Source organism: Petaurus breviceps, unplaced genomic scaffold, assembly GCF_028583685.1.
Source record: "Petaurus breviceps papuanus isolate PSGF00001 unplaced genomic scaffold, PetGlider_PUasm1.0 177, whole genome shotgun sequence".
Classification (NCBI taxonomy): Eukaryota; Metazoa; Chordata; class Mammalia; order Diprotodontia; family Petauridae; genus Petaurus; species Petaurus breviceps.
In genome coordinates this window covers 4,098,530-4,117,520 of record NW_027185776.1, presented here as the reverse complement: position 1 = coordinate 4,117,520, position 18,991 = coordinate 4,098,530, and the positions used below count along the sequence as shown (strand labels likewise).

Below are 18,991 nucleotides of genomic sequence, written 5' to 3'. Positions count from 1 at the left end.
ACTTATAGTTTTACTAACTGAAATACAAAGCCCTTTGCCAAAGAACCTTTCTTCCAAGGTTATTTAAGTCTGCACAAAATAATTCAATTGAGATGTATTTAATGAGGTGGAACCAAATATTAAGAAGGGCATTTTATAGAAGGAAATTCAGGTGAAATTAAGCTGAAGTGTGAAACTTCACTTTGGAAACTTTATTAACATGACATATTTGATCTAGCTTTCACAGTCCTACTAATTTAACTCAATTCAGGACTCCATATTTAAGGCAAAGGCAATTTTGGTCTAAGAAACCACTTTCCATCTGAATTAACTCTGGCAATAATATCTGGATAGATGTGATTATCTGTATATTTGAAGTAAAAAAAGGCTTCTAGCTAAATTATCTGAAAGTTGCCTAAAGTGACAGTGGATTCAGGTTAAACTGGAATGAAATAGGGAGGCGGGAATTAAATTTAATCTGCCTCTTTTAAGTGTTTGTCCTTTGGAATAATCTATTCCAAAGGAGTATTTCATCAACTAGAGTGACATTTATCTAATTAGGTGATAAGAAAACATATATCTGTATTTCCTAGGAAAATTATACATTTCATATACATATTTCAAAGATTTGTGATTAATGAGTGTATACACACATATTTTTATATAACACATAATGGATACTACTCTAAAAAGTAAAGCTTTCCAGAAACTAAAACGTAAAGTTAGTGTTTAGCTTTTCTCTTATTTTAATCCAGTTTTTAAAATTTAAGAATGAGGGGCAGCTAGGTGGCACAGTGAATAGAGCACCAGCCCTGGATTCAGGAGGATGAGTTCAAATTCAGCCTCAGACACTTAACACTTACTAGCTGTGTGACCTTGGGCAAGTCACTTAACCCCAACTGCCCTGCCTTCTCCCTCCAAAAAAAGCACGCACAAAAAAAAATTAAGAATGAAATAGATTTGCTTTCTGTACTCTATCCAGTAAAAGCAGAAAAAATAATCTGAAAACTCAAGTTTTACTTACGTGTGAGGGAGAGTAGTCTGGGAGGTGGAGGAGGAGGCGGAGGAGGTGGTAGTGGAGGAGGCCGTCTACACTGACAGATCTCCTGGCAGCTATAGGTACCTTTTTCTGCAATGGTCTTAGAACATGACTTCTGGAGTTCACCGTGAGTGATCTGGAAACACAACCACACCCCAAGAGACTAGCATGAGATTCTGCTCAGCTCAATTCAAGGCTTCAGGTGGAGAAGCAAATAGAATGATCTCTCATTTTCACCTCAATGATCACATTGGACTTGGGTAAATTAGGTGGGTGGGTGGGAGAGAACTGGAGAAGAAGAAAGGATCTATGAGAAGATTAGGGGAAATGAAGAGGAGGTGGAGGGTTTCGAAGGAGCCATTTATTTCTATGTGAAAATGAGAAATGGAATTAAATCAAGAGAAAAATGGGAAAACAAGTCCTTCTTGGTCTCCTCATTCCAGCTCTGGTGAAAGAGATAGACACAATGAATTTATTTGTTGTTAGATAAATGCCTGAGCTGCAAGATATCTCAGAAATGATTTAGTTAAACCCCCTTATTTTATAGGTAAAGGGACTAAAAGATCAAGTAACTTGCCCAAACTCACTTAGCTATCAAGCGATAGCAAAGACTTGGACCCAGACCTCCTGACTCTCAATACAGGACGATTCTTGGACAGTTATTTAACTAGAGACCTAGGTCAGATAGCTTCTGTTGCCTGCCTGCCAACTATGTCCTTCTCCTATGGTGAGACTGAAACAATCTTTCCCCAGAAACTTTTCATGACAGGGAGGGATGGGACAAGGAGATAATTGAAAATGGAGAGTTTTGCAACTCATTCTCCAATTTCAGATATGAAAATAAAAAAGCTTTGTATTCATGATCTTCACAATGGTATAGAAGAGGTTGGATTGAACCCTAACTTAATATGAGCAAAGGCCAAAAGCCTCCTACATGCTCCCCCTTTGCTTTTTAAAAGAATGATTGACTGCCTTTCAGACCCTGGAAGCCAATCTTGACTAGTGCTGATAATAGCACATTCAGTATCCAGTAGAGATGTTCTCAATTATTTTGCAAACAAGATTAACTCTCTGCATGCCTAAATATAGTTTGGCCTCGACTCTAAAAATCATTTTCCCTTACTGTTGTTGAACTTCTTTCCAATTATTTCATGAGCTTCCTTCTCTCTGAGAGTTTGCATTCATAAAGCTTAAAAGTGCAAATAAGGTTGTTTGAAGGCTACATCCTCTTAGAGTCTTTGACCTTTGACTCCCCTGGGCTCCATCAAGTATGTTGGCAAATCTGAAGGAATGTCATTTCCCTATATAATTAATCTCTATATCATTGAAAGGGTACTTTATGAAAGAGTTGCAAGAGTAGCAATTTTTTAAAAAATTTGACAAGACAAAGGGAGTTAAATGTCTATGCAGGGACCATTTGGTTAAACAATAATTAATTAATATAAGGAAACTAGGGACAGGGATTGAGTTTAGGTAACAATATTATGAAATAGAAAATAGGCTGTGATTCAGGTCTGAAACATAATACAGAAAGAAAAAAGTCTACAACTCCTGGTTTTATGTACAACCTACCATTTATAAAGCACCTACTATGTGGCAGGCACTTTCTAAAGTGCTTTACAAAAACTATCTCATTTGATCCTCACAACAATCCTGGGAGATAGGCGCTAAATTTTAAATAACAGTTTAAATAATTATTAATCAGGATGACAATAATAAATTAAATAAAAAACAAATATTTAAATAACAAGTAAATAATTTTATTTAAAAAATAAATAGGTGCTAAACCTATTTTTGCAGTACAGGATCACACGGCTCCTAAGTATCTGAGGCCACGTTTTAACTCAGTTCTTCCTGACTCCAGGTCTAGCACTCCATCTACCTAGCTGCCACAAACCTCTTATCAAATCCCATCCCAAAGCAAAGGAAAAACCTGTGACCTTTTGGTAAGGAATGAGTAATTATAGTAATTTTTGGTTTAGTTGTCATTCACCCTGTTTGGCAATAATATGTTATATTCCATACTTCAATTGTTGCTACTGTCATTTTTTAGTCATCTCTTCATAAGGGTTTCCTTGGCAGAGATACTGTTTTAGTTTGCCATTCCTTCTCCAGCCCATTTTACAGATGAGGAAACTGAGGCAAACAGGGTGAAGTGACTTGACCAGGGTCACACAACTAGTAATTGTCCAAGGTCGGATTTGAACTCAGGAAGATGAGGCTTTCTGGTTCCAGGACAAGTGCTCTATCCACTCTGCCACCTAGCTGCCCTATACATCTGGCATACATGTACTAGTTAATACTGAAGTTACCTTTCTTCTTCAAAAGCTAGGTCCAGTATTGGAAGGCCCAGCTTATTCACCTCTAGGTAGTGTTACTTTCATTGAGTTGGGTAGTTCTTTCTAACTTGAATTTGGCCTAGGGTCACATTGTACCTGTTCTATTACCTTCTTTGATTCTATTTTGAAGTCTGAACACTAGAAGCCTAGCTCATTCCTATCATTGTAGAAAAGGATTTATATTTGCTCTGCTGGTCCCCAGGCATAAATGGGGTGTCAAAGGCAGGGAGGCAGATTCCAACCTGATAAAGACAAAAGTTTTAACAATTAGAATTGTAAAAAAATAAAAATAAAAAAGAAAGTTTCAATATCACAAAATTCTTTAAACAGAAGGCAGACAACCACTTGGAGATGTGTTAATACGGATTCCTGTTCAGGGTCATGTCAGACTAGATGACCTCTGATACTGCTTCCAAGAATGAGATTTTATGCTTCTAAAAACCAAGGTCTCCTAACTCCCAGCCTGTTGTTCACACCATTACACTTGATTATGCTACCTGGTTTCTGGATTCAGGTACAGCCTTCAGCTTTATGTGGTCTGTGAAAACCTTGGGCTGTATGCTAGGTAAAGGCATTAGGACTTGGGTTTTTGGAAGCCCTGTATGACCAAGACCTAGCATAATACCTTGAACATAAAAAGCATTTAATGAAAGGGAATTAAACAGAGCTATATTCATTCTTCTCACAGGCTCCTTATGCCTTGCAAGTGTCTCAAGCACATAGTCACCAGAGTATAAAGGCTAAAGGCAACTGATTGAAACAAATCACATCGACAAGAACTTTAAGGAAGGAAATCACAAAGATGATGGATTCTGGCATCTTAAATAGGAGCAGGGCAGAAACATTGTAACTTGATGAGACATGTGCCTGTCATACCCAATAATTTACTGTCATGTCCTGCTCTCAGTTTGCAAAGGAACAAGTGAATTTATCATTTTTGAGAGCTGGAAAGACTCCTAAACCATAAAAGCAGAAAGTATCGATGCTGGTAGAGAGGATATGAATAAATAGTTCTCAAAAGAACTGCAGGCTATTAACAACCATAAGAAAGACTGACCCAAATCACTAATAGGAAGAGAAATGCAAAATAAAATAACTCAGGTTTCAATTCACACCCAGAAAATTGGCAAAGATGACCAAAGATGGGAAGTATCAATAACAGAGAAGTTGTGGAAAAGTGGGCATGCAAATGAACTGTTGGTGGAGCTGTAAATTGGTCCAACCATTCTGAGACACTATTTGGTCTTATGCAAATAAATTGTCTAAAATATCTCAGAGATTCCATTTAGAAAAGAAGGCCCCTTATTCACCAAAATATTTATTGCAGCATTTTTTAAAGTAGTGAAAAAATTGGAAACAAAACAGATTTCTTGTGGTATATGATTGTAATGGAATATTACATGGCTGTAAGAAGCAATAAATATGATGAAGAAGCATGGGAAAATGAATAGGAAGTGATATAAAGTGAGCCAGAACCAGAAAAACAATATACAGAATGACTGTTGTCATTCAGTCATTTCAGTTATGTCGGACTCTTTGTGACTCCTTTGGGGTTTTCTTGGCAAGGATATTGAAGTGGTTTGCCATTTTTTCTCATGATAATTTTACAGATGAGGAAACTGAGGCAAACAGGGTTAAGTGACTTGCCCAGGGTCACACAGCTAGTAAGTGTCTGAGGTCAGATTTAAACTCTGGAAGATGAGTCTTCCTGATTCCAGGTCCAGTGCTCTATCCACTGGGCTACCCAGTTGCCCCACAGGATAACTATAAAGATGCAAATGGGGAAAACAACATGCAAATAACTGAAATGATGCTATAAGATTATAATTACCAAGATTGGCTCCCAAAAAAGGAAATGGGAAAAGTACCTCCTTCTGTCTTTGCAAAGGTGGAGGTCTCTGGGTGTGGAACTTGGAATATATCATTAGATTTTTTTTTTGCTGTATTAGTTAGTTTTACTTACCTCCCCCACCCCCACCCCCTGCCCTTTTTATTCTTTGCTTTAAGGCTTTCTGGGAGGGAATAACGGAGAGAAATATATTGGAAAATGTAGATGTTGTAAAAAATATATATCAATAAATTATTTTCAAACAATATAAAGAGCTCTGGGGCACAGAGACTTGAAATCCAGCTCTATTGTTTGTCTGTGGGCATGTTTTAAGCTCTCTGGGTATTGGTTTTCTCATCAGCCAGATAAAATAGGCAGACTGGATCTTTAGGGCAGGTAGGTGGCTCAATGGATGGAGTGTTGGGCCTCTAGCCATGAAGACTTCAATTCAAGTCCTACCTCCCACACTTAGTAGCTGTGTGACCCTGTCACTTACCCGTCTGCCTCAGTTTCCTCAACTGTAAAATGGGCATATTAATAGCATCTGTCTCACAGGGTTATTGTGAGGATCAAGTGAGATAATATTTTTAAAGCAAAAGGCACTTAATAAATGTTTGTTCTCTTCTCTTCCACTTTTTAACTATGTTGGATAACAACTAAAGTGAGAGAATGAGAAGGAATGGCCAAGAAACACCTTCAAAATTCAAATATCAGCCAATTTTATATTTTAAAAATATCCGTTAAGCTGAGTAATTGCTATTCAAGGATTTCTTTAATGCTGACTTTGAAGCAAAAATTGGGTATAATAGCAGGCTGGGGAATCTCTGCTTTCCTTTCTAAAGTCTATGAATTCATTCTTTGCAGCCTGCCCCACCCTTTCATATGCTTACCACTCAGGAAGAATTCTTCCTCCAGCAAACTGCTCATTAATGAGCAGAAAGATCTGGGCAGTTCTCCTTTTCTACTAGAGAAGCTCCAGAGTGGAGAGATTTTTTTTAATCACCACAAAAACACATGGTTCTGTACCATCCTATTTGTCCCAAGTTGACTTGCCTTCAGTTCCTTTACTTAAGGTTGAATCAATTCATTCCAAGAGCTTTTCTTACTTGCCGCCCCCCCCCCTTCTCCTGCACCCTTGTCATTTGTAGATTAGTTTTTTCCAGAAACTTTAGCCAAGTTTACACCAAATCAGCCTGCCTGGAAGATGGTGTCTCTGCATAATCCAATTTAATTAAAATTGATTTTTATTTTGTTATAGTACCTAAAACTCTTGCAGAGATGCACTTGTATAATTTATTGCTGGTCTAAAGAATATCCACTAACAGATCCAATTGCTTTCAAGTAATTACCTTTTTTGTTAAAAAACAAAAAATGAAAAAAGGCATGTACTCTGTCAGTCCTACCAGTACTGCAACCAAAATTCTAGACCTATGGGAGTTGACAGTCTCATTATTTTTGCTCTGCCTATTATGGGGGGGGGGTGGAGAAAGAGAGAGAAAGGAGCCTTCCAGGGAGCAGGAGACAAACTGTAAACAATGGAGAATTAACCTTTTAGTGCCAGCAGAAGCTTACAGAAGAAGAAAGGCATTCGGCATCTAAAGTGTATAAAGTGACAAAAGCCCACAGACTGAACAGTAATGGCTCAGTGAGAACATCAGAGCTTGGGAAAAAAAGAAGCTTAGGAACCACAGAATGTTCGAATACAGACACATGAGAATGTTAGACATAGAAGGTTAGATGTGGCTGGCCATAACCTGAGACTGCTAGAACTGGAAGAGATTTTAGAGTTTGGTTTAACCTCTTTTTTTTTTAATACATTTGGAAACTGAGGTTAATTAGCAGCACGGATCACTAATCTAGGTCCTGTAGCTCCCACTCCACCGCTCTTTCCACTATGCCACATGGCTTCCTAACCATTAGCTTATTTCACAGGTGTGTGAACTCTAAAATGAAAAACAGCTGGGTTTTTCCTCCCAATCTTTTCCATAGGGTCAGGATAGGGGAAAAGGAGGATCAAGACTGGGGAGTTGTCCTCTTATCAATGCCTCTCTCATTTCCTAGCAGACATATTTTGGCAGCAAAACAATCCCTGGTTACACCAAATTACCACCAAGGTCACATCACACCATGTTACCATCAGAGCTGGAGTAGACAACGCTGATTCAGCTTTTACATTTAGCTAGTTCTCAGATTGGAATCACATGATACTGAAAGTCTACTCTTTGACAAAATCCAATTAGGAGAGTTTCTCCAAAGCCTGTTCCTTTAAATGCTCATATACTGTAAACATCTAAGCCTGTTCCCTGAACCTTCGCTCAGAGAGCACAGATCTGCACACAGGCCAGATTTAATAATGTGTGGGTGCATGGGGAAGGGGGAGGGAGGAGGAAAGGGGAGCTTAAGAGTCCAAGAGGCAAATTCTTAGTTAGGAAGAGAAACATTTTTAAGTATAAAATTTTGTGCAATGATCTCTGAACACCAGTTTAAAAAAAAATATTTGCCTAAATTGCAGGGACATGTAAGTTCATACTCAAGAATGCAGGAATCTGAAGAGCTAAAGGTGCACACAATGGATGTAAACAATAGTTTATATACCTATCAATCTATAACTTCTATAGTTCGCCACAGTATACAATAGAAAAGACCCTTAATTTTTTCCCCTTGATGTTAAATGAAATGTAAAACGTGGTAATCTTGTTTCACTAGAACACATTTAAAAAAAAAAGTTTTGTGAAACCCAGGAAGACTCAACTTTTAGCCTTAATGGAACAAACATTATTATCAGAATATTTACAAAGGTTTTCCGTTTCGTAGCCCTGCTCTTTAGCTGTATTGGGTACACAGATAGTGTGTGTGACAGAGAAATCCAACTCCGGAACCCCAAGCATTGTTGGAAAAACCTGACTTTACAACAATATGCTTTAAAGCCACTTAGTGAAGCAAAGATGTCGGTGGTCTTGTTATTCTCATCTTCATGGCTTCTCTTTCTTTTTAGGATTAGGGGAACTTTAGGATGTCTAGCATTGTTTCTGATTCTTAAGTAGACCCTAGTTATGTCTTCCCACCCCGTTCAACTAGGAGAGCTTGAAAAATAGCCTCCCTCCAAAAGCTGAGGGAGAAGGGTTAGCCCGTGGGGATCGTGGGACCTCGCAGGATCCCCAGATCAGCCTTCTCAGAAGCCCCTGCTCCACCAAGCACCCCCACAGCCCAGGCCACTTCACAGCTGTAGAGATAAGAATGTGATCTTCCTCCCTCCTTCCCTCGCTCCCTCCATCCGTCCACCGTGGCTCGAACACCCTCCCCGTGAGCTCACCTGAATGAAACCCCAGAGTGGGTGCAGCGCACAGTGAAGCAGCAGCGAGGGCCAGCAGCAGCGAGGGCGAAGCATCCAGTCCCAGATCATCATCCCTGCTCGGGCCGCCCAGAGCCCAACTGCCAGGAGGAAAGAGGGCCAGGCGGAGGGGTCAGGAGGGAGCTTGGGGACACACGCTCGCGAGGCGCTCTCTAGCGCTCACGCACGCACACACACTTACACGCGCACCCTGCTCCCGACACGCTCAAACCACCCACCTTGTATGCACACTCACATTACTCATACACACTCACTGCAAAACACCCAGGGGACAAGGCACACGAGACACACCTACTCTCAACACACGCGCACGCACACAGAGCTACATACACACACACAAACACGGTCCCCTATCACCCGGCGGAATTGGTACCCCAGCGTTTCCCTTCTCCATCCGCCGCCCCACAAACTCCTCCAGCCCAGCAGCTCCAGCAGGAGCTCGGAGGCGGGGAAGGAAGGGGTGTCTCCACCTCCCCATTCCCCCTCCTTCCCAAGGAGCGGGACAGAGCTCGGTGCAGAAGTCGACCCCCTTCTTGGCGCCTACCCTTCGCTCTCCCGCCCGTTTCCCCACACCCTGCTCACCCTGGGGGTGGCCGCTTGTCCCCGGGAGGCGGAGGCTATTTTGGCGACAGCTGGGGCAGCAGGAAGGGCTTTACATGCTGGGGAGGCGCGCGGGGCGCAGGTGCAAAAGTTTGCGGCTGCAAGGAGCGCCGCGCTCTGCTTCGGCCTCCACTGGGTGCTGAGCCGGAGCCCCGGGGCACGGCCCCCTCTCATTGAGGGGCGCCAGGAGCCGGCTGCGGCCCAGGGGGAGCAGGCTGTCCCTCCTTCAGTCCTGGTGTTGTGCGATGTCTCTAGCCCGAGCCTTCCTTCTGTACGTGTCGGGAGTAGGAGAAAAAAAGGCACACATGCAAAATATATATATAAAAAAAAAAAAAAAAAAAAAAACGTCCAGAGAAATGCGACCGGCTTGGTCCAAACGGCGAAGACTCAGAGAATGTTCCGCTTTTTCATCTCCAGGAAAAACTGGAATGTAGGTATGGGAAGTGCAAAGCGGAGGCGAAGAGGAGAAAAATAATAATAAAAAGTCACCTCAGAGATTCCCCAGAGAGGCAGTTCCTTCTCTCAAAACCCTACCCCACTAGGCTCAGGCTGGCTCCGATCAGGACTCCTCTGTCTCCGCGCGCGCGTGGTCCCAGCCGCCCTCCCTTTAAAGTCTCGGCGCAACGCCTTGCCTGGCGCTCGGGTCGCCAGAGGTGTCAGCGCCCGCAGCTGTCCGTCACACAAACCCCCCAGGGACACAGCGAGCACAGGAAAGAGAAATTGCTGTGGTGGCGAAGAGCCACGGGGCGGGTGCTGGGAGGACAAGGCTGGGGAAAAGGCACAGGCGAAGATGGGAGTGGGAGGAGTAGGAAGAGGAGGAAGAAGAAAAGGAGGAGGAGAAATAATGAAATGAGAAAGAAATTAGAAGTGAATGGAGCCAGAAATTCTTCTCCCTAGAATGCCTTATGATCTTCGCTTTAGCTGCTGCAATGATTTTTCATCCTTTTCTACTTAGTCTATTGTGTATTGGACTCTTGCTCAGCCTCTAATTTTTATTCTTACTATTATTGTTGTCTAGAGGGCTTGCACGGTGATGACACAATCCCTGGGGGTTTCTTGTTCTTCCTTTAGAAAGCATTGTCAGGAGGGTGGAACCAGATTTGTATCGTCTCTTTTCCCCCAACAACGTTCCCAATTGCTCTTCCCTCTCTGGTGGAATAATGGAAAGGTCACTAGATTGGTTATCTTCCACTTAGTAAACCCGCAGCCCCGAAGGGAGTCCCTCTACCTCCCCGACACCTCAGTTTCTTCATTTGTAAAACGATACCCTGAGGTCACTTCCAACTCTAAAAACCCTACCACCCTGCTCGACCTCCCCTTCCCAATCCTGTTGGCTAACTATGTAAGGGCAAGATTTAGGTTTCTGTGCCTTTCCTGGTCTCCTAGATAGCTAGTGGTCGGGTTGGCCTTCAGGTGGCTGAGGGATTGATTCTGTTTAGAAGCTCAGTGAAGTCAGGGACCAGAGAAGTCACACCCAACAAGTGGTCATCTAGCTACGCCTTGAAGACTTCCAGAGAAAGAAACTCACTGTCTTGGGAAGCCATTCCTTTTTCTGAAGAGAGATGGAGCCAGAGATTGGGGAGGAGAGGGAGTGGTCTAGAAGATGGCATTAGGAACACGATAGAATCAATTCAACACCTTATTTTTTCTACTTTTTTATTTTTAGAATTGAGTTTGCACTTTAAACATCTTTACCATGATATATCTTCCTAGAGATCCAAAATCATATCCTCACCAAGTTCAACCAACATTTATTAAGTTCTTATCCTGTGAAAAGTGCTGTGCCTACAAACCTGTACTGTGACATCAGCCACATTTTACTATTTAATAGAGGAAATAAGACCCATTCCTCGACCTTTTTTTTTCTTTTTGCCAGACATTGGATTTGATTAATGTAAGGAGCTCTGTATGAGGGAAGGGAATTCCCCTACCAATATAAGTAAACCTCTTCAACTTAGTTGTAGAGAAGTATTAGAGTCATTGAGTGGTTTGGTGACTTGCCCAGTGTGGCTGTAGATTTGGAATTTGAATACAGGTCTTACTGACTTTGAGACCAACTCCCTGTCCACAACACCTAACAACAAGGTCCTCATATGTTCTGGGTATATGTATATCCGAGGTTAGGAACCCCTGATTTAGAGGAAAGTCCCCAGAATATTGGGGTGGACCCCCTATGGAAAACTTTTAGAGAATATGACAAGTATTATAAATGATAATAGTGGTAGATGGTTTATCATCTGCACTGCTGCACTGCACATGGATAATATCCTACAAGTAAATGAAAAGACCAAGAACTCAGTCTATCCCCATAGTATACACCTGTATTGTATTCCTCTATATCTGTTGGGCACAAACTCCAAAAAATGTCATAGATTACAAAATTGGAAGGAACCTGAAAGGTTATCTAATTCTTTTTTCAATAAAAGGAATAAACCTACATTACAACATTGCCAACAGATAATTCAGCCTCTGCCTGAACACCTCCACTGAGGTTAGGACTTCACCCTCTATGGAGGCAGTCTCTGTCATTGCTGGACAGTCTAATTGCTAAGAAGTTTTTACTTACATTGAACCAAAGACTACATCCCTAAGGTCCAGAATCAGCCCGAGTTTTGCCTTCTGGTACCAAGCAGAACAAATCTAATACTTTTCCCACATGATAGCTTTGAGATATTTAGAAGACAGCTTTCACTTCCTGTCTAAGTCTCCTCCTCACCAAGCTAAACATGCCTACTTCCTTCAACCAATTATCTGACATAGTGGGCAGTAGGGGAGTAACTAAGGCAGGGTAATCAAGGCTCTTGCCTCAGGCATCCATCTGGTGGAACACTTTTTCCTCACAGCAGTCTAGAGACCTCTGTCTTCATGCTCAACCATCATCCACCACTCTGCCTTCACATTTACTCTCTTGGCACATTTGTAGCCACCGTCTGACTGTCTCTCTGGGGGCCTGCCTATGCCCTACCTCCTCCTCAAATGTATTTGTCCCAGATGCCAGGATCCCTAGTTATTGCTTTGATTTCCAATCCTTTCCCCCATCTTATTTTGCTTCTTCTGTATTTGCTTGAGTTTGTTCAACATCTTTCCTAAAACACAGTGCCTAGGACAGAACACAGTACTGCAAATGTAATTTAACCAGAGACAAAGGACAATGCATATATCAGCTTATAAATCCACAAGTCTCTTCTTCAAGAATTACAAAAAGTAGTCTAGTCATATAAGGATCTAAGCCTTATGTATAAAAAAGTTCTCCTTTCTCAGTTGCAGCAAAATCAATGACAGGCAAAATCATATACAAATCATTGGTCTTTATATCTAAAAAAACTCATTAAAGGGTCAATGAGAGTAAATTTTTTTATTCCAATAAAATACGAAATATGTAATTAATACCTGTGGTATCTTCTTCCTTTGGCAAAGGTGCATCTTTTCAACACCAATATTTATCCAATGATGCCACATAACTACCATTATAAACTACCATCGTAAACTACCATTAAAGTTTCTCAAAAGGCAATGGAGAGATACATGGTGGGCATAACCAGATTCTGTCATATTAAAGTAAAGAACTGTGAGCCAGAAGGGCATGAGATATTAAGAGCTGTATAACCATTAAAGGAGGTGGGCCAACCAGTCAGTCATATGGTGAAATAATAGGACAATAAATGGGCAACCAGTGGGCTCCATTGTTATACATATGACAAAATAATGCATTCACTAAGCACCTACTGTGTGCCAGATACTGTCCCAGGTCCTGGAGATACAATTACAAAAAAGGAAACAACCCCTCCTCCTGAAAGATGAGGCAGCTACGTAATGTAATGGATAGAGCACTGCACCTGGAATCATGAAGAACTGAGTGCAAATTCAGCCTCAGACACTTATTATAAGTATTACCCTGGATGAATCATTTAACCTCTGTTTCAATTTCCTCATCTGTAAAACAGCGATAATAACAACATCTATTTCCCAGGATTGTTGTGAGGATAAAATGAGTTAATATTTATAAAGCCCTCTGCAAACCATAAAGAGCTATAAAAATGTTAGCTTTTATTAATAGAAAATACCAAGAACATATATAAATATGCACAGTATAAATGTAAAGTAAATAGATAGAAACATCAACAAAGTAGTTAAATAAATACAAGGTGGTTTAGGAAGGAGGGCATTGGCAGTTGAGGGGATCAGGAAAGGCTTTACACAGAAAATTGAGCTTGAGCTGTGTCTTAAAGGAAGAGAGGGTCTCAAAGAAACAGAAATAAAAAAGGTCATAGATTCCAAGCACAGGGGAATAGGTATGAAGAAAAGGGTTGGTGTGTTGTATATGAGGAACAGCCAGTTTCACTGGATCACAGAAGGCAATTGGTGAGGTTATGTACAGTGAGGGTAGAAACATAGACTGAGGCCAGGGGTTGAAAGCTTAACAGGAAAGTTTATATTTTATACAAGTGGCAGTAGGAAACCGCTGGAGTTGATTGAGTAGGAAAATCACATGGTTAGATCTACTCCTAGGAAAATTATTTTGGCAGCAGTGTGTAGAACAGACTGGAGGGTTGAAAGATGAGAGAGACCAGTTAGGAGGCTGTTGCAATAATTTGGGTGAGAGGCCCTGAACTAGGGGGCAGCTATATGAGTGGAAAGAAGGGGGTGGATATGAGAGAAATTGTGGAGGTAGAAATGGCAAAATAGGATAATTAATTAGATATATGGAATGAAGGGGAATGAGAAGTCCAGGACAAGGCTGAAGTGATGAATCTGGGAGCCTGAAAGGAAAGTGGTGTCTTCAACAGAAACAGAGAAGTTTGGGGAAAGGGAGGACTAGGGATGGGCTGGGGGCAAGATAATGAATTCAGTTTTAAATATTCCCAGGACATCCAGTTTGCAATGTCTAATGGGTAAGCAGTGGATTGAAGCTCAAGGAAGAGGCTGGAGCTGAAATATAGATCTGTGAGTCACAAATAGGAGCAGATTAGATGAGACAGACAAAGATAGATAGAGACAAAGACAGAGAGATGATGTGTGTGGGGGTGGAGGTAGAGGGAGAGAGATGCACAGAGACAGGGAGAGAGAGACAGAGACAGAGGGAGATAGAGATAGAGACAGAGGGAGAGATAGGGAGAGTAAGGAAAGAATAGAATGAGAGAAAGGAGAGAGAAAGGGAGAGACAAAATGAGAGTGAATGAGAGAGAGAGCATCAGAGAGACAGAAAAAGACAGAGAAAATAGTAGGGAAGGAGAAGAGGGCCTAGGACAAAAATTTTGGGAAAATACAGTTGGGGGAATGATATAGATCAGGGGTGGGGAACCTGCAACATTAAGGTTGCAGTATAGGCTGAAGTTCCCCCACCCCTGAATGGATCATGAGTCAACATAAAATGACTGAGAAGGAGAGGTCACAAAGTTAGAAAGAGAATCAGAAGAGAGTTATACCATGAAAACCCAGAGGGGAGAGACTATGTATTCAGGAGAAAAGAGTGGTCAACAGTCTCAAATGCAGCAGATAGTTGAAGAAGGATGAGGACTGAGAAAAGACCATCAGATTTGGTAATTAAGAGATCTCATTTTGATCAAATGTCAGTTCCTTTGGAGTAGGGATTGTATCATTATTTGTATTTGGATTCCAAGTGTAGCATAGTTCCTAATAGTAGGCACTTAATAAATGAAGCTTAGGGCTGCTAAGTGGCACAGTGAATAGAGCACTGGGCTTGGAGTCAGGAAGACACCTTTGTGAACTCAGAATCTGTCTTCAGACACTAGCCTGTTTGCCTCAGTTTCTTCATCTGGAAAATGATCTGGAGAAGGAAATGACAAACTACTCCAGTATCTTTGCCAAGAAAACCCCAAAATGGGGTTATGGAGAGTCAGACACTATTGAAATGACTAACAACAAATAAATACTTGTTGATTGACTGAGTGATTGATCTAGAGCTGCTGGTTCCCAAACTTTTTTGGTTCCCAAATTCCTTGGCTTTCAGTAAACATTCACATCCCCACTATTCAATATGAAATTAAATAAATTCCAGAGCTTACCATGCATGTGTACATGGAAAAATAAAATAGAATATTAATTTTTAATAAACTTGGAATAATTTTTTTTACTAATATAACTACTTTTGGAATATTTTAATAGGATGATATAGTTATTTAGCAAAATTACCCCCTTGACAAGCTCCTCATATGTTCTGGGTATATGTATATCCGAGGTTAGGAACCCCTGATTTAGAGGAAAATCCCCAGAATATTGGGGTGGGCCCCCTATGGAAAACTTTTAGAGAATAGGACAAGTACTACAAATGACAAAACGTGGTACATGGGCATCTGCACTGCTGAAGGGAGTACCCACATGGATAAGGTCCTACAAGTATATGAGCAGACCAAGAACTCAGTCTATCCCCATAAGCAATTGATTGAATTGAATCTACAGAAAACACAATTTTATTTAATATTTTTAATAATATAACAATAATTTTTAATAATAATTGTTGAATTATTCAATTCAACAAACATTTTAGTGGCTACTATATGCAAAGCCCTGTGCTAAGTGCTGGCCACGTAATTAAACACATAATTTAGTCGTTGTTTAGTCATTTTTCAGTTATGTCAGACTCTTAATGGCTCCATTTGAGGTTTTCTTCACAAAATATTGGAGTGTTTTGCCATTTTCTTTTCCAGCTCATTTTACAGATGAAAAAACTGAGGCAAACAGGGTTAAGTGACTTGTCAAGAGTCACACAGCTAGCAAGTATTTGAGGCCGAATATGAACTCAGGTCTTCTATACTCCAGACTGGGCACTCTAGCCACTGCATCACTTAGCTGCCCTAGTTTAATCATTATTAATGGATAATTCAGACACATAGAATGGTGAAATGTAGTCGAAAGAATACTGGACCTGGAGCAAGAAGACAGGGTCAGTCACATAATCCCAGGTTAATCATATACTCTCCTTGAGTCTCATTTTGCTCTTCTGTAATTGGAGACAATTATACCTATAATACCCCTACCTCACAGGTTTGTAATGATGTACATATGACAATTGCTGGAATTTGATTTTAGCCCAGTATTTTTGGTCTGAACTCTCCAGGTCAAGCATTGTTTCATGAAACAGCTGCACAGGAAAGAGTCTGAAAAACAATATCCTTCCATATGCCTCTTGTTGTCCATCATTTGCACATTGCAAGGACACTTCATCCATGTAATTCTTGGAGGTCTCTTCATATGCCTTATCACCACCACCCTGCCCCCTACACACACACACACACACACACACACACACACACACACACACACACACACACAAGATTTCAAGCTCATTTAGAGCACAGACAATGGATAGTTTATTTTAATACATCTTCCCAATGTCTAGCATACAATTAAACACTTAATAAGTGCTCTTGACAGGTTTCATGGACATCAAAGGCTGTAGCTATAGACACATAAGTCTAGTGGAGGAATATAATCCTTATTATCAGAATAAGTCAGACCAGGAAAAAAAATCCTAGGTAATTTATACAAAATTTCTAGGGTATGGTATTAATTATTTAGATAATTGTCTCATTTTACCACTGCTGTAGACATAATGAAACTACAGAATTTCAAGATTCTAGGAATGATACATGAAGAACTATGCTTTTTCCAATGATACAAAGAAAGGAAATTATGTGCTTCCTGCTAGTAAAGTAATTAATAATAGTAATTGTAATAATAATAAAAATGTATCTTACTAAGCATGAAACCATTTAGGACATTTTTTAATCAACTAGAGAAATCTTCCTATTCAAGACAAAAATTTTTTTAAACTTAAACTTATCCAAATTAACTATGTACACAGTTTGTGTTGGACAGTTGCCAGCTCTCCATTTAGAGTCAGAGAATATTAAATGCTGGGAAAGATCTTAGAATATATAATTTAAAGCTGGCAGAGACAATATAATAGAGTATGTTAATGTTAAAAGAGACCCTATAAGATAAAATGTTAGGACATAGAATAATTAGAGATAAGAATTTCCAGCAAATTGGTAGAGTGAGAGATTATAAGAAACCTCAGCTCTAAAACTTCTCCCTCAAAAACAGCAAGAAAAAACTTAGAAGAGAAAGATTGGAACAGAGACGGAAAGGCAAAGATGGAGGCACAAAGAGACCAATGGATAAGAAACACAATTTTAAAACCTCAAAAAGAAAATACCTTGGAGGAAAAGAAATGAAAAAATATAAGAGTGAACAATTTCCCCTCTCAAAAGTTCCATCACAATGAATAAATATTCCAGATTAAAAGAAATCAAAAAGAAGACAATAGAAGGGGGAAAACCATTCAACACTAACATCAACAATGCCTCATAAAACCAAACTAAAACTAGAAGACATAGAGCATAGATGACAAATATACTGAAGAAAATACAGCAGAAGCTATCAGTAAAGAAAGAACATGCCAAGATGGTAACAACCCAACAACTTTGGAATATCTGTGGAAAAATAGATAGAATTATTCTACAAGAATGCCAAAAGAAAGGTAGGACCAGCAGAACAAGCAGCAAAACAAACTAAAAAAGCAAGCCAACTGGAAAAATCCTTGATAACGATATAAAGAAAAGTAATAGAAGGAGATGATGAAACTCAGGGGAAAAAAGCCTAAAAGGTATTGGCTTCTTAGAAAAATATGAAGAGAGTCTGGTCACTAATCAAATTTCAGGAAAACCATAAGAAAATGTCCTATTATTGAAATCGAGGCACAGATTGCAGATTGACAGAATACATAGTACATCAATAGATATGTCAGTCTCTCCCAAACACACTGATATCAAACAGAGGGTACAATAGATTATTTTTATCAATAACCACAGAGAAAAACATTTCATATTAAAGAACACCAATCCAAATTGTCCAAGATTTTTCATCCAGTAAAAGAGTGAATTATAGGCATATATACGTATATGTACACACATATATAGATATAGATATCAAGAATCGAGGGAAACTGGGCCAAAATCTCAGATAAACCACACACTTTTAAGGACAAAAGTGATAATTTAGGAAAACAAAGGAATTTGGGGAATCCATAGAAATGAGATCAAGCCTAGAATTGCTTTTTAAATATAAATCCACTATTATTTGCCTCCAAAATTGCCTGAAATGACTACTCAGTGATTCAATGTAAATTCTATCAAATGATAGTTGTATTTGCTTTTAAGTAACAACTATATCAATGTAAATACCTTTGGGGAACAACAAATCAACTGAAAGAACAGTTAAATTAATAATTATACTAGTATGAGCACTGAGGGAATCAAAGTAACAATAATGTTGAATTACTTAATAACTATCAAATCCACTGCTGAATTACAGTATCATTTGCATATAGAAATATAGTATACTCTTCTTTGCCAGTGATTATTTTTTATTTTTCTTCCCTTATTGCCATATCTAGCTTTTCCTGCTGTTTAAAAGTAATCCTGAGTAGAAACATGTTCTTAATAGGAAAATTTCTAACATCTCTCATTTACATGTAGTGCTAGTCCTTTTATTGAATGTTTTAAAATCATTTTAAGAAGAAAATGTTTCCTTTTCTAGTTTTCATTTTTTAAAAATGGTAATTTTGTCATTTATATAATTTATTTAATAATTTTTTTAGTTTTCATGTTATTAAAACTTTGCTATGCTCCTAGTTTAATTGTACTTAGTAGCAATATATTTAAAATATATTGTAGTATTTTATTAAAATTTTACAATGATTTGGACATATTTTCTCCAAAAAGTGTCTAGTTGAGTGCCATCTTTCTATATTTTAAAAATACTTTACGTATTAAAGGGGTTATTTGTTCTTTAAATGTTTGCTATAATTTTCTTGATAATTGACTTGATCT

At 39.5% G+C, this 18,991-nt stretch overlaps 1 protein-coding gene across 1 annotated transcript in view; it reads right to left on the bottom strand.

The window, feature by feature from the left end:
- Positions 1-9,955, bottom strand: part of PRIMA1 (proline rich membrane anchor 1) — a 130,474-nt gene extending 120,519 nt beyond the window's left edge. Inside the window, exons 1-3 of the mRNA XM_069086021.1 lie at positions 9,120-9,955; positions 8,499-8,617; positions 1,004-1,154 (exon numbers count right to left, since the gene is read on the bottom strand). Coding sequence (XP_068942122.1) covers positions 1,004-1,154; positions 8,499-8,591 — 244 coding nt within the window. The 5' untranslated portion in view covers positions 8,592-8,617; positions 9,120-9,955. The remainder of the gene's footprint in view (positions 1-1,003; positions 1,155-8,498; positions 8,618-9,119) is intronic.
- Between the last annotated feature and the right edge of the window lie 9,036 nt (positions 9,956-18,991).